This window comes from Drosophila bipectinata, chromosome 2L, assembly GCF_030179905.1.
Source record: "Drosophila bipectinata strain 14024-0381.07 chromosome 2L, DbipHiC1v2, whole genome shotgun sequence".
Taxonomy (NCBI): Eukaryota; Metazoa; Arthropoda; class Insecta; order Diptera; family Drosophilidae; genus Drosophila; species Drosophila bipectinata.
This window is the reverse complement of record NC_091736.1, coordinates 20,984,706-21,001,530: the sequence shown is the minus strand read 5'-3', so window position 1 is coordinate 21,001,530 and position 16,825 is coordinate 20,984,706. Positions and strand designations below refer to the sequence as shown.

General features: G+C 38.7%; 1 protein-coding gene across 2 annotated transcripts; it reads left to right on the top strand.

Moving 5' to 3' along the window:
- Window positions 1-7,101: 7,101 nt before the first annotated feature.
- On the top strand, window positions 7,102-14,722 carry LOC108127262 (lipase 3). 2 transcript variants are annotated; one of them, XM_070277212.1, is made up of 3 exons: window positions 7,102-7,178; window positions 13,516-14,238; window positions 14,296-14,722. In XM_070277212.1, the coding sequence occupies exons 1-3, from the start codon at window positions 7,149-7,151 to the stop codon at window positions 14,692-14,694; spliced, it is 1,152 nt and encodes a 383-aa protein (XP_070133313.1). In that variant the 5' UTR covers window positions 7,102-7,148; the 3' UTR covers window positions 14,695-14,722. The 2 variants fall into 2 exon arrangements, with proteins under 2 accessions (XP_070133313.1, XP_017099690.2); XM_017244201.3 differs by lacking the exon at window positions 7,102-7,178 and adding an exon at window positions 12,899-13,050.
- Window positions 14,723-16,825: the final 2,103 nt, after the last annotated feature.

The following is a 16,825-nucleotide window of genomic DNA, read 5'->3' as shown; positions in this document are numbered from 1 at the left end:
CTTCTCCTATTCCAAGTCGCACTGCCCTCGTACATTCCTAAGAGCCTTTCGGAAAAAGAACAAAAATTTTCCCATAAATTATGCAAGATTTTGTCCGTTGCCGGAATATGACATATTTTCGACTTCAACTTTGACACTGACCCGGGGTTTTATTTCTCCCTGCCTAGTAACAGGCTCCACATTCTTCCCTTGGCAATATTAAATAAATTAATTAAGGTCCAATTTAACTTGTCGGAAAAGCTGATTAAATATGATGCCCTGTGCCTTCATGTCAACGGGCCTTTGTGGCTCAATTTTTTAGTTGATAGGGGCTAAAAAGGAATTCAATAAAGTGAAAAATGAGCCATTTGGTAGGACCAGGAAGTACATGTACTTAGTTTTAGTTTTTTGTTGGTAAACTTTATGGGTTTTTCTTAAATTTAATGAAAATGTTAGTTTTTTATAGTGTTACACTTTTTTTTACTGACTTGACATTTTATAAATAGACCTTGATTAGACCTCTTGTGTTGCATTTCAACAAAGCTTTCAACTACTCAAGGTAAGGACGATTTTTAACATATTTTTAGTCTGATTTCCAGCGAAATAAGGATAAATAGCCACTTCAAGCGAATACCCAGACTTTTTTGTCACGAGCATCCTTTGTCCTTTTTAGAATAAATGAACAGTTTACATGCTCAATGCACAATTTCTGCTTAAAAAATAAAATAAAAAGTGGAAACATCTCTAAAGATTGTTCTAAATAATATAAAGTTTTAAAAATATATTAAATGGTCTTCAAATAAATATTTTGAAATTTATTCAAACTCTATCGCTTTCTCAAAAGTAAACAAAACTTGGCCCCACAAACCACAAATATTTACCTAAAAATTCCATTTTCCTGTGGCTCTGGTTTCTCCATTTACCGTTCGCGTGCCTTCGCGTTTTATTTATTTTCTACGGTTGTAGTGTTTTATTCAAATGAGTTGCATTTTTATTCTGAAAAATAATTGAAGCGGAAAGAAATAGCTTTCAAGCAAAATAGCACAACTGATAAGAAAGTGTTGCATTAATTACGGCCATAAATATTCATTGTGACAAACTATTTTTGACACTTTAAAAATTTAAAAGGTTTTTATTATTTAAACTTTTTAAGCTTAAAAGATTTTTTTAACAAAGTTTTATAATAGTTTATTTGCTCTTTTACATTCTTTGAGATGAGATTGGAAATAAAGACCTTTTATACAAGAATCAAGTTATATTGTTCTTATTTTGTTTATTTTAAAATATTCCTTTTACATTCCTTTTATTTAAAATATTCATCGTGCCACTTCTAATTCTGCTTCCCATGACAAGGGAAATTGCAACAGAAATTTAAATTTAGGATGTACGATTAATGTATTCAAAAGACTGGGATTTCCTAGGTTTTCATGTGACAACCCATTAACCAAATGGTGTTTTTGATTGTAGACTACCGGTAAGAATATATAAAATTTAATTAAGGAAGGGAAATGAATTGATAAAAGAGTTCACTTGTACTCGATCCAAATGCAATTCGGAATCGTCTCACCTGGAAATTAAATTTGAATTCTGAAACTTCATTCAGTTGACCCAAAACAAAGCCAAACGTAAATTTACTTATCACACTTAAAACGCATGGCCTGACGGAGGGGCGGAAGGGGGCTTCTTGCAATTCACTTATCCAAACGCCACGCGTTGCATTTACCCCGCACCCAGTACCCCACCCCATGCTCACAACACCCAGAATACATTTGGCCATCCTGCAGTATCCAATTGCGAGCTATTTCTATTGCCATTCCCCCATGCCGCCCTGCTCGGGATCCCTTCTCCGTTTTTGCAAACCTTCTCCAGTGACCCAATTTCTCACGTTTGGCTTTCATGTTTCTGCGCTCGCCCTTCCCCAGCCACAGAATAGGATGTGGGCCTACACTGAAAAAATCACTTGCAATTAGAAGGGAAAACTAAAATAAACAGCAATAAAATACATCTTGCTATCTTGTCAAGATTAATACTGGGCTTTTTTGAAATTTGGTTCAGTGTATTACCAAAAACCAGCTGCCTGTCTTCCCCCCGGCCGGCCAACTACCAACTTCCATAGCATGGCTGCGGCCTGTGTTACATTTAACGACTTTCGAGTTCAAATTGTACAAAATTTACGATGCCCCAGCTATCTTCACACTCACTTCCAAAAAATTGCTTTTCTCTGGTCGGGCCTGGTGTGGCTGCGATGCAGTTGTTGCTCCTCCTCTGGTTTCCGTTGGTGTGGCCTTTCGTATTGTTGCTTTTGTTGGCGTTAATTGAGGCGCAAACTGAGCGCTAAGAGGTGCTGGGTAGATGGCGGAGGGGCAATAGTCATGAGCAATCATTGCCGGACAGGCATTTAATTCAATTGGCAAGAGCCGCCGCCCCGCAACGGCATAATTAATTTCGGCTTTCGGATAAATCGTATCAGATGCCGTAATTAAAAGCATTATTAAAATAATAACAATGTTAATGGCAGCACTAATTATTTAAAATGCATTGATCTCTCTCTCGGAGTCTCATGTTGGCCTGGCCTTAACCCTAGGATGGTAGCTATAATGAAAATCTATAAATATCTACATACCTTTAAGTAGCTATAAAGGTATGTAACAGTTTCCGGGGATAAAAATCCTAGGGCTAACCCATTTGGCTCTAATTTCAATGCATCACCATTGTTTTGGCACTGAAATGATTCGTGATTTGGGAGATAAGAGAAATTTTGGAATAATTAATTCTCGAATTCGATTGGAATATGCACAGATAAATTAATAGCCCAACAGAATAGCCATACAACAGACAACAGAATTTCTCTAATGGAATATTTAATTTTAAATTAATTAAGCCTTACTTCTTTTGGTTGTTAGGATATACAAATGGACATTCAAAAAACAAAAAAGGAAATCTAGCTCAAGGTGAAACCAAAGCACCTGAAGTACTGTCTGAGGTAAATGTAAATTTTGTAGTTTATGTGTACTTCAAATATCGGATACAATTTATTAGAATTATTATATTCCTTATTGGAATTTTTTCATTCGACAAAATTTGTATGATATGAAAGTGGGAAGCTTTGACACATACAGCATTATGTGTACGCATTTTGCTTCCCTGAACACTTATTAACAAAGCTAAGTATGTCATCTTCTGAAATTTTGTGAAAACAGTCCTAAGATGAAACTATTGCCTAAGGAATTAATCAATGAAAAAATGTATTTGCCTCATAATTCGTTAGCAATCACAACAATGTCAATCACAACAATCCCATTGGCCTCAAAAACTTTCAATGTCATCAGACTGAGTGCCCCAATGCAGTTGGTTGCCAGATAATCATTTTCGACGGTTACTTTTCTTTATTTGTGTTTGCAGTTGTTATTGCCGCACCTAGCTGCAACCGATTTGCCGGACAAAGGCTTATGAAAAGCCCGAGCCAACGCTTCGTCTTTAACTTTAACTTGAGGGCCCACAAAAGAGTTTCAAAAAAGTTGCCGGCTTCATTCACTTGGCGACCTCAGCGCTCAAGTTCATTGTGGCCATCTAGCTGTCCGTTTAAGGCACTCTGAGCACTGGGAGTTAAGTTTGAAGAAAATGCACACAACTTAAAATTTGAAAAAAAAACTTAAGTCTTAACAATAAAGAAACAAAAATCTCAATGTGCAAATAGAAATAAGACTAAAAATTACTTAAGCTAATAAATATTTTTATCTTTGATATTGAAAAATGGCAGTCACACTTCCAGTATGCAGTGCCAAGTCCCAGACGATTTTCCTTTTTTTTTTTTTATCCGTTTTTTTGAAACTTCATCTCTTGCCCTCTTGGATTTTATGTTGATGGCTGACATAGTTAGAAGGCGTTTCTCGTTTGGCTCGTTTGCACAATCTAGTGTGGTCGTCAAGGTCGTCAAAAATGCAGCAGCCGAAATGGCAAAAGCAAAAACCGCATCTTTTTACGTAAATCAAACGCGTCACCAGCACCAACTGAGTTGGCCAAGACTGGCTTGAAACGAATACAACCACCAACCAGGCCAATTGCATAAGGCGCGCGTGCAAACACGATTTTGGGTTAGAGCCACCTTTGTCTTCTCTTGCCAACAAACATCATCTTCATCTGCTTCTTATAAGCCACTCACAAGTACATCCAGTTTATGCGCTCGGAAAGTAATTGGCCAAAAGTTTCCAATTACAGACTTACAAATCATCTTATAAATGATTTGTTGGCCTTATTGAAAAATTCTTAAATCTTGTAAATTATGTTTAAAAATACCTTAGTTTTCTTAAAAAAAATATTTTCAATATACTGTTAAAAAAGATGCATATATTTCGGAGAAACTCGAAATTAAATGTAACATCTTTAACACAATGTGCATAAATAAGTACTTACGAGTAAACTTAATTTTAATATTCATGCCGTAGTCCCAAAAAATTCGTGGAAACATAAATCATAAACGACTATCTCCGTGCACACAAAGGGCACCCATATACATATTTCCCTTTTTTGGGTCTAGCAGATTTCATGCAGAAGCTTAAACAAAAGGTGTATAAGGCCAAGCATAATGTAAAAAATAAAAACATGATTTAGCAACTGCTGTTGGAGATAGAAGGACGCTGCAAAAACTGGATAGTGCTTTTGGCACTCTAGATGGGTCTAAGCAATTAATTTGACCACAGCTTAGATAGGAACGAACATCTGTTATTTATCTTTCTGTCTTTATTATAGATGCATTTATTTTGAAAATGAATACAATTGATTAAAAAATATTATTTCAATTCCATTCTTTTGAGTTTTTATTTGGTTTGGATTTCGTCCCCAGTTTCTATTCAAAGGCAAACAAGCAAAACTCAAATTTTTTTTTCTCGTGCACCTTTTTTTTAGAAAATCCAATAAGCACTTTAATCAAAGTCAGAAAAAAGTCTCCTGGCTTTATTTCACCTTTTTCAGCAAAACAAAAAAAGCTTCACAGGGCTCGGCCGAAAACAGTAGCACAGAAATACGGGAAAATAGTTGTGGAAAAATGTCCGGTTTTCCAGCTGCGACTCGGTCTATTCCCCAAAGGGCTTACTGCTCCGCGAAATTTAATTTGAGTGCATTTGGTATATCCTTTTATATTTTTGTTCACGAGTCCTGCGGATACGCGCATAGACGAATAAATACAAATGGATTATGACAAGGAATTGCGCCAAAGGCGTTGAACTCGGCACCAAACTGGTTTCTGTGGGGACTGATACCCGAGCTAAACAAGGTATAGTATATCGGTTCAAAAAGATGTAATCAATTAACTAAGCCATTGAACGTTTTAAAAATTAAAATGCCATTGTTAACGACGTCCGCGGAGTAATTAAATTGCAGTTTGCACAATCGGCGATGAACAATTAAAATTCACTCGCAATCGGCCGTCGGAGTGGGGTGCTGTCTTTGAGGCTCGAAAGCAAGAAATGGCATGATTTATGGCCTTTGTGAGTCTGGCCCAGACTCTGGCCATAATGCCGTCATTATGATTTTAATGAGCTACAAATGAAAGTGTTTCGTTAGAGCCCCCTCCCGGGCACCGCAATAGCCGCCTTTTAAAATGGTTTCACTCGCGATCTTACTTCTTCTCTGTTACTTTTGCATTTTATCTGCTGACATCGCCGTTTGCAGTTTCCTGAATTATTGTCTCATGCCCAATTTATAATGCCAGAGTTCGAGTGGCTTTGTTTCGTTTTGGCCAGCCGAAAGGGGCCAAAACAAATAAATTATAAATAATAATGGAGGGTGAGGGAGACCGTTAACCGTGTTAGCCCTGTAACGAAAGACACTTATTTGAATGCGGGAGTTGCATAATTTACATATCTAATTGAATATTTAAGCATTTCGCTTGCTAAATTTGGAAACAAATTATTTATTTTCGCAAGCTCATTAATATATGTGTTTTAAAAATGACCGCTGGCCCATTTGGTTTGCGGCCAGAAGCCAATGAATTGTTAAATATTAAAATTGGCCAAAACAGTTTGCGTTTGAATATTGAATGTTTTATTTAATAGGAAAATTGTTTTACTATGATTACCTGGTTTAAATTTAAATAAATTTATTCTGGGGTCTAGACCAAAAGTTCATTTAACTTTAGCCCGCATTACCAAAGACCCTGAACCATTTCCATATCACAGACAAAACCCGCTTCAATTATAGATTGAGCTATCTTGGTTATTATCAAGTTTACTTTTTGGAGCTTTCTTTAAATTTTCTCGGCTTTTCTACCTGTTTTTTACTATCCTCTCTCATTCTATATGCTTCGCTAATTTCATATTAAAATCAATAAACTCTGGTAAGAAATGCTACACCCAACACGAAAAACACCAAAAGTGATTTCATCGTCATCTCAAATGCAACAAACTGGTTGGCGGGTCCCAGGTTCCCTCTTTGTCTCAACTTGGCCCAAATTCAACCTGTAGTGAGCCATTTTAATATTCGACTCTTCTCCAAATTCTCCTTCAGTGTGCACTCTCGTTCTCATTCAGTATTCATTAAATATTTCCATGGAATGAATAGAACATTAAATATACTCTTTCTAAAGATATTTTGGCTTTAAAATTTCAAGTTTAAATGGCTACAGTATTTGTTTAAAAATTGTTCTTATTTTCGGATGTTGTGGTCAGTTATATCTAAAACCTTAAGTTGATATGTCTTTTATGCATAAACTATTATAAAATATCTTTCATTTGAAAGTGTATTTATCCATTCGAACTCTAACATCTCCTATCATGTGATTTTATATTCATTCTTTGTTTTTGGTGTGAGTGCGTCGACTCATTTAGTTTGCTTAGTTTACTGTCTTGTCCATAGGTCGGTACCATCTAGTTTTCGAGTCTCGGTTGGTCCCCCAGCCATCGCCCCTTTTCACCACACCCCCTGGAGAGCCGAAACAAAATGCATATTGAATTCGAATTTGATTAGAAACGTCGGTTGACACACATTCTGGCATTGTTAACAGCCACAAGTACAGTATGCACATGCTGGGCAGCAGTCAGCGATTGATTGGCCGGCAGGTGGGTGGCTGGTGGCTAGGAGAGGGCCGCTTTAAATGGAGTAATTACCGCCGCTTTGAAAGGTAGCTTAGGGACCACCTCCCCTTGCGTCTGGTCTGACCAAGAAATAGGTGAATGGCTCAAAGTGGGCAGAGGCCAACAGAAGTGAGTAGCGTTCGAAATGCGGGTGTCGGTTTTGGCTGTTTGTACTCACTGAAGAAAATTGTATTTAACTAAATGTTTTAAAAAGATTTTACAAATCTTTACGAATTAGTAAGCTCCATATACGAATTAGTAGCTCCATAACTTAGAAGGTAAATGTGTAATTAATGAGATAAATAAGCCTTTCAATTAGCATTTTCTCCAGTGTAACACTCGTCGAACGTGCTTGGCATGAGCCAAAACCGCCAATTCGAAGCATCTCAAGTGCCTCAGTAAGTACTGCCCAGCTAGGCCCCATTTCGCCGCCCCACCCGCGGCGGGTTTCCACACCTCCCCTCGTAACGCTCGAGTTAAGCCGGTCGGTAAATTATAATGCGAAACTCTTTTGCCCAGCCGGGCATATCAACAGTTGGCTCCCCCGGATCGGACGCATCTAACCGAACCGAGGCGGGCCGAGACTTCTGGCGTTTGGTAACACCCTCCCGGTCTGGCTTTCTCGTCGGGATCGGGGTTCCCATTGTCGGCCAGCTCCGCGTATAACTAGCCTATTGCATTACCATTGACAACTCTATCCTGCCGCTAATCACTCCATTGTTCAATTGCTTTCGCTGGCATTAAATTACTTAATTTAAATTAATTTCACCTGCGAGCTGCGAGCCAGTGACCAACTATTTTTAGACTATTTGCGAGTTGATGGATTTTAATATGGCATAATTGAATATCACTGGGTATTATTTCTGGCATTCATTTGCGCCCCAAATCTGCGTAATCATTAAAATTACCTTTTTATATTTCTGGTTTAGATTTTCTATTATCGAACTGTTTATTTTGCTGCCACTCTTGATTATTTCGGCCAGAAGCAACAGCTGGTAACTAACAGTGAGCCATTTAACTGCGATAGCCTTGTCACTCTTCGGCGATTATCCTTTCAAGGCTATAATTCTCGCTTTTATCCTTAATGGATTGTGCATGTCTTAGCGGCACTGGCATGTCTCGGCGCTCTTATACTCGCTGGTGCATGACCGTTACGCCCGTATAAGAGTTTGTTGAGCTTGGCTCGGACTATTTTGTTTGAAGTTGAGCTTGCAGCAGGTTTGATTGAACACAGCTAGAAATTAGACAGCTTTTTAAATATATTAAAAAATATTATACCGTATTTAAATGTAAGGTATGTATACTTAATACAGTATACATATAAAGGTTTAAAAATATTTCCAATATTCGTGGAACTTGTAAAGTTTTCTATCATGAATGTTAACCTAATTGGATTGCATATTATTTTTCTAAAAAGTATAACACAGGACAGGGTTTAAGTTTAAACCCTAACTGAAACCCACTTTTTATCCACAATAATGGCACTTATTGCGCCGAACGCTTCCGCTATTGAATTGCTGCCACAAACACCCATGCGCTGGCAAGCACTTGGCTCACCAAACAATTAGTGTGTGTTTGCAAATTGCTCAACACTGGCTCAGCCTCCGAGGTGCCAAGAAGTTTGAAGTTTTGCAAAAGTCAGTCGAGCTGAAGCAACCTGCAACTAACCGAAAGCCCTCGAATTGCAATGCATGAGCTGCTCTTCCCGTTAATGAGCAGACGAGATGAGAAGAGGTTGCTGATTTCAGATTAAGACAACAAAACATTTAAAAACCTAACAAAATAAACAGAAGGGGTTTATTTAAGTTTTCCGACTTTAATGCACCCGGTTCTTCACCTTTCAACAAATAAAGTCTTTTAAAAAAATTCTTTTTCATGCTTTAATGTACTCTTGTTTGGCATAATAGAGAAGCGTACTAAATATAATAAAATTTTATAAAAATTGCCTATTTTGACTAAAATTTGTGTTTAAGATTTAAATATACTTAATGGGATTAGACATGGTCCCTTTTCCCTTTTACACCCATTTTCACGAATACAATATACCCCTAGCACCAGCTACAATAAGAAGATGGCGCAGAAAACAATTGAATTGCAGCTGAATATGATATGGTTTGGCTCAATTCATATATAGACCACTGCCAACACACGCACCTGAAAAAAACCAACACTCGCCGAGTGCAATAATTAAAGCTTGGCAAAAACGATAGAGGAAAAAAGGCGGGCATGGGGGCGGTACAATGCATCATAGTGTTGAAGTCGCGATGCGAAACGACCGCACCTAATTGGTTTTGCATGAGTTAGTTGCTGCTGTTTATGTTAGAGTGCTGGGCTGGGGCAGGGGTCGAGAGTTTCCAGCACATTTGTGGCCTAAGTGGCAAAGCCAAAACCAAAAAAGCGAGTCCAAACAAATGAAGAATATTTCAAATTTAGCAGGTGTAAGTTCGAAACTTCAATTAAAACTATAAAAAAACAATAGACCAGTAGACCAATAGGTCCATGGAAAACACAAAATTTCAAATTTTCTATAAATGTAGAAAATGTGCTAAAATCAGTACAAATGTTAAGAAATTAAGAGACATGATATGTTATATTTTATTTTTAAAATGTAAATTGGGGCCACTAGTACATCCGCCACCCAACCAAACTTAATAAAACATAGAATCCATTTTTGAAATGGATTGTCGGACCCATTCCAGCCACTTCAATCAAAGAACTGGATGGATACAGACACAAAAGCAAACACAGAATTGAATAGCACATTCCGATTGTTGAACAAATGCAAATTGAGCATTTTCGCTTGTTTTTCAAACAAACATGCCACATCGTGTTCCACCCCACCTGCTCCCCCAGCAGAGTGCTAATGTTATGACATAATTAAAGTCCGACATATGTTTGGCTTGCTCTCTGCCGCGCAGTGGTCATCATACCTGCCCACCTGTCCGCCCATTGGCGACATGTCACGACACCTGGGGCGCTTCATAATCTTCGGAAAAGGCAAAGCTGGCATGGCGGTGCTCATGTTAAATGCAATTTAATTTATGCCACAGCTACCCAGGGGAAAGTGTGGCCGGGAAATCACTCACCGAGGTGGAGGAGAGGCCGGAACAAATGAAACGATTTTCAGTTGCAATTTATCTTTCAAATGGGTGCCAAAGTGCTAGAAGTTTCCTTCCTGCCCCCTCCTGGGCTAGTTTTTTAAATTTATGTTTTCGCATTGAGATACCCTAACCCTATCATAACAATATGTAAAAGGATAAAAACCATGTTTTTATAACAAATTGTCAAAACTATATCTTTTGTTGAGATGTAGCAAATTTAGAGTATGAAAGGTTATTGATTAAAAAAAAATGTAGTACTTTTTGAACTTGTATTTTGAATAGAATAGAGTATTAGAAGAAACGTAGTTAGAAATATCCTTTTCTCTTTTATTGCACATATTTATTTTTCATTCGCACTCTCGCTCGAATATCCTGGCCGTCCTTTGGACTCACACATGGCCATATTTTAATATTTTTCATAGGCGAGGGCCACGATGAAGATGTGCAGGAGTTGGCAAGGCAACTTGTCAATTGCAAGTAGGCAAAAAATGGTTACCATGCCATATGCACACTCGCACCCGCCCGCTTTCAATGTTGCGAGTTTATAGGGAAATGCGCAAATTTATTCTAGTGGAAATATTGCATTTTGATATCTCTTCCACGGCTTGATGTCAGCAATTCATTTTGGCTAGTCTGCTTTCGGCTTTGGCACTAAGGTTTTTTTTTCAAAAATTGCCAAGTTCATAAAGAGATTTACAAATATTTGTAATATTTGATTCGGATTGGGTTTGATAACATTGTATTATTTATTAAACATAAAAATAAATAAATATTAAACGTTTAATGCCCAGAGTGTGCCCAAGGTCGTACTTCAACCCATTTTCATAAAATTTTTCTACAACAAAGCCTTCAGCAAGACACTTTTCTGTAATTGAAAACGGATACATATGCAAGTGTAAGTCAACACCAAAGAGTTTTCACGTTTGACCTCAACCTGCTCCGACCTCAGACAATACGAAGATATTAAACCCAAATGACAAAAAATGTAGGGGCACGTGGGTTGGTGTCATGCCATCCAAGTGCCCTTTTGACTTGGCCATTAACGTAAACTTGACACATTGATGTCGATGTTGTTATTGGTGCTATTGCTTTTGCTATTTTTCCTTTGCACTCGCGGGGGTCTGTCATCCACCACTTGGCTATATCTACGCGCAGATACCTCACGAAACGTAACTTTAGATTTATGATAAGTCACGATTCCAGCTGGCTGGTGGAAAATTGTCTGAAGTCGAAGACACAGAAAACAAGGCGGGAAAAGAAAACAATTTTATGCAATCGCAGTGCATTTTGGCAAACAGTTGGCGCTCATCAGGCAGCCAATTATGTTGTTTAATTGGGTTTCGAGTGGAAAGTGCCAAGCAAGCTGAACGAGATGAAGAAGACGCCGCGAAGCAATTTGGCCAACAGGCAAAAAAGCCAATGGGAGAAGCAATAGAGGATTCCCAGATTTTTTTTCATTTCAACACACTTTTTTCACAATAAGTGGTTTCTTTTTATTATATTTTATTTTTTTATTTAAACGAAAGAAATATTTAATTTAAACTTGTTGAAGCATTATGTAACTACATTGTAGTTTATTCCAAAAATTCTCCATTCATGTCTTTGCTGTTCTCCCTATAGACCATGCCTCGCCACTTCACGTAATTTCAATGAACCGCATTTACGTTCGGCTTCGTCCCTTTTCGTGGTACATCCTCCAGCATCGACATTGCCATGACAATGTCATACCCTCATACACACACACCCACAACTCACTCGAAGGACATACACTGCAAAACTTTAAAATAAGATCCAACTGCTATAAGACTAAAAACAAAAATCAAACATATTATAGTTTATTTGGTTGAAAATTTCTTTTATTTGTGACTAAAATAGGGTTCTTTTGCAGAAATAATAAATAAAAATTCTATTACAAAACCTTATTTAGGCCTTTAAAAATAATTTCATTTGCAGTTTCAAAAGAAATGTGTTTTCATTTTAAAACTGAAAAAAACGCATAACTCCTGCTCTGGGATAGTCATCAAGGTTCGGAATTTGTGGTTTAAGCCGTGCTTAATGCCAATCTCAGTGAGGCGCCGCTACTAGCAATCACCACCTTGCCTCCCAGCCCTCCCCTGTCCCACACAGCCGCTATCGTGCCGCATTACAATTCACTGGCATAATGCAAAAATCGCAGCAAGTCAGGCGCAACTCGTTGATACGCGTGTTCTGCAGTTTCCACAGCCGCCCATTGGGACCAGTCTGATTGAAAAGGGAATGGATGCTTTAAGGGGAGACCACGTATTGTTGCTGGGAAATCGAAGATATTTCATGAACGAAGTTAAGCTCTTAATGTAGCAAAATAGCAAGATTGTTAGAGGTTACATCTCACTTTACAAGGACCTTGAAAAATATATCGATTTACATGTTTTTTTTTTACTAAAAATAACAAGTTTAATGCGATGAGAAAAAAAATATTTTGTAAAAAATTAAACACTACATTATTAATTTGACTTATGTAGAGTATAAACAAATCAGCATTTGATTCCAATTAAGCGGTATTTATAGGTTCAAAAAATATTATAAAACAATTACCTTTATCATTTCATGCCAGGGGGTTAAAGTTAAAAGCGATAATCGTCCCCAAATAATCTAAATGAACAGCTAATGGTGGTAAATCTTGGATTTGCGCGGTATTGCCACTAATAAATAATCCGAACAATCAATAGATTAGATGAAGCTAAAAATGATTAGAAATATTTCCTGAAAAAACGTCAGTCAACAGGCTGATCTTCTAGGAAAAGGTTGAACCAAAAATGCTTCGTTCTGCCCTGTGTTTTTTGGCAGTTGTTGCAGCAGCTGGAGCTGTGGTGGACTCCGATCCTTTTATAGATATTCCCTTTAAACGTATCAAGACTTCGGTGGGTACAAAATTGTGTTTATTTCATTAGACTATTATTGCTTACAACAATGACAGTTGATTTTAGCAAGTTAAAATAACAAAGCTAATTTAAAAATTAAAACCAAAATTCTAAAACTTTTGGTTCTCTTTCGATTTAAATTTTGATACAAATTATTAGTACATAGTTTATTGCTCATATTTTTATAAAAAATATTTGAAAATAATGATTCATACTAGGTAAATTAGACTTATTTTTATCGTAAGTCCCTATTAAGAAAATGTTTAAGCTTTAAAACCTAATATTGAATATTGAATATTTTGAATAAACACAACATAACTGTTTTCTTTAAAATACTAAAAATATTTTGCTGTTTATTTCAAATGATTTCTATTTCCATATTTAATAAAACCTTTGTATCAAACTCTTTGTTGAACCAAAAGCTCTGCTATTTTGAAATCCTTTAACGTCAGACTCCCATTGCAGGCGGAGCGCATTCAAGAGCATGGCTACCCTGCGGAATCTCATTTTGTGGAGACCCCTGATGGCTACGTACTGAACCTGTTCCGCATCCCGCACTCCCCCAAGCTAAACAATGGCGACCAGCAGCGTCCTGCGGTGCTCATCATGCACGGACTGTTCAGCTGCTCGGATTGCTTCCTGCTCAATGGGCCGGAGGACGCCCTGGCGTACAACTACGCGGATGCCGGGTACGACGTCTGGCTGGGCAATGCCCGCGGCAACATCTACTCGAGGAACAACACCCGACTGGCCGTGAAGAATCCCTACTTCTGGAAATTCAGCTGGCACGAGATTGGAGCCATCGACCTGCCGGCCATGATAGACTATATTTTGGAGCTCACGGGCGAGTCGGCCGTGCACTATGCCGGCCACTCCCAAGGCTGCACCTCCTTCTTCGTGATGGGAGCCTTCAAGCCGGAGTACAATGCCAAGATCAAGACGGCCCACATGCTGGCTCCACCTGTTTTTATGGGCAACACCACGGAAGGCCTGATAGTGTCCACGGCTCCCTACTTTGGTACTCCCGGACTCGCAAGCATTCTCCTGGAAAACCAGGTCCTGCTGCCCCAGAACCAATTCATTCAGAGGATCTTGGACACCACTTGCAGCAATTCGCCGCTTTTGCTGAGTTATTGCAAGACCTTGGCCATCCTCTGGAATGGACCAGGAATAGGAAACCTGAATCAGGTGAGCATGTCAGATTTAAGGGTCAAGCAAAAGACTAAACGATTCTCCATTTTCCAGACTCTCCTCCCACAAATTGCTGAGACACATCCGGCTGGCGTTTCCTCCAACCAGGGCATACACTACATCCAGTCACACGTCTCCAACGACTTCCGGCAATACGACTGGGGAACTCGAAAGAACTTGGAGTACTACGGAGTGCCAGAGCCTCCGGCCTACGACCTGACTCAGATCACTTCCGAACTCTATCTGTACTATGGATTGGTGGATGGTTCTGCCAACAAGGACGATATTTCCAGGCTACCTGATCTGTTGCCCAACCTGGCCTTGTTATACGAAGTTCCCGACCCAACCTGGGGACACTTGGACTTTATTTTTGCGACTGAAGTAAAAGCGGTTATTAATGATTTGGTGATTGGAAACAGTCAGGCATTTGAGGATAAAAAAAATGGAAAATAAAACACTAAAGTATATATCGCAGGAAAAATTGTTATAGAGTTTCTATATCTAGCCTCTTCTTTAAAAACTGCAGGAGTCTGTTTAATTTACGAGGCTAATTACCAGTTAACAAGTGTATGGTGGTCGGTTATCTCATCCTCCGTTTCTTAACTTGGTCTGGTCACGCCTCTGCCATGTAAAAAGTTTTCCGTTTTTTTCTCCGTTTGTTGACAAACATTATCGCTGGCTGGATAACGTGGTTAGCTGGTTTCTCCGCCCGCCAACCCTTCTGGCCAAATTACAGTAATTAGCACTGCTCGGCGGTCTCCCTCTTCCCGAAATGGTTTGTTTGGCGGTTTTGGTCCGGGCATTTGCAAATATGCTTATAATGATGATTTATGTGGCTGCGAGGCATGGCCAAGATGGAGGCGTTTTATATTCCAGAATAGGATGCGATAAGCGAATGGAAAAATGCATGGTAAGGGGAATTTTCTACGGCTTTTGTGATAAGAATTAGTGATAAAGGAAAGTGATATGGTTTAACCGGCAGCGACAGCTACTTCCACAATAACGATGCAGATACAGATTCGGGTGATCAGCTACTGTATAGACCGAATATTGCACCAAAACACACTGGAAGAACGGTGTTATCCTGTGGATACGACGGCAGAGCGCAGGATTGGGGATAAGTGAGGATAATCCAATATGAATATGATTGTTATAAAGGTTATATAATATGCCATCTATAGAAACCAGGAAAGCTTCGTCAGCTGTAAAGAGCTCAAAAAGGTACAAGCGTTCCTTATGTTTCCGATATGCCATATTTTCATTCCCAATATGGCCTACTTGACGTATCACGGATACTTCTCACCAATTGTCGGATGAATCTTGGAGCTCTGAAAACAGCTGATGATATTGTAGGGTATCATAAAACTTCGTGAACAGAAATAGATTTCCATATTTTTATATGTTGATATGTAAAGTAAAAATATTTTTCGCTGATTTTGAATATTTCTCCTACAATTGCGCGGAGACAAGGCCATGGAAATTTTGTCATTTTCGAGAGCCCTGGTATAAGGATCTTCACGAAGATATGCCGGAATTTGAGTCAACAGTTGCTGCCTGTTGCCTGGTGGCTGCTGGCAATTAACCACAAGCCAGTCGGGCTGGAAACTCTTTATTAATCGCGGACCGCTGACGCGGAAGAGGATAATGCCGGTGAGTGCGTCAGCAGACGAAAAAATGGCACGAAAAAGCCAACACTGAAATTAAATTGCGAATTATCAAAGGCGCGGAGACAAAAATTAATTAAGTGTAAAAGGATTTCGTCGCGACAAGAGGTGGCTGTGGGCCGACACGCCCCCGAGCCCTGCAGACACTCGGCGGACATAAATCTGTCGCTGGCCCACCGCCTATAATCCCTTATTTTCGTTTTCAATTTGTTGGAAAAGGCAAACAGAAAGTGTTACAAGTATTGCTCATGCGGAAAATCCACAGCGACTGGCCAAGCGCTGGCAAAATTTTCCAAGTCCGCACCGATCCAACACTCCCATCCCTGACCCGAGCCCAGCCCCAAGCCCTTGTCGGCGCCCTATTCTGGCTCTAAGTGGCTGCGACACTTCTGTATGCATAATTTAAACAAAAGTCGCCAAAAAAATTGGGCAGGTTGAGGATGAGTGCACAAGTACAGACCCAAGCTGCAACAACTTTTGTTGCAATTGCAAGAATTGAAAAGTTTTCCGCATAAAAATAAGCGACAAGCGTGAAAAGTCCAAGGAAAAACAAAAAGAAAGCAAACGGATTTACTACAAAAAAATAATAATAATGGGAAAATGGTTATAAATAAAATTAATAATATTAAATTCGAACATCTAATGTCTTATTTTCGGAAACTTCCTCAGCCTCCCCCTAATTGAACTGTCGACGTTCCTTGAAATAAGTAATAAACAATAAATAATATTTATTAAATATTCATTTTACTATTAAGAAATAAATACGCATTAAAATTTGTAGGTAAAAATTGCAACATGTTTTAAAATTTTTTGTTTGAACTTTTCTGTTGGGTTTTGTTCGATTGGAATTTCGAAACATTAGAAATCGGTAAGCAGTGCATACTGCTTTGCTATTGGTGTTTGAAACTTGACTAACTCGA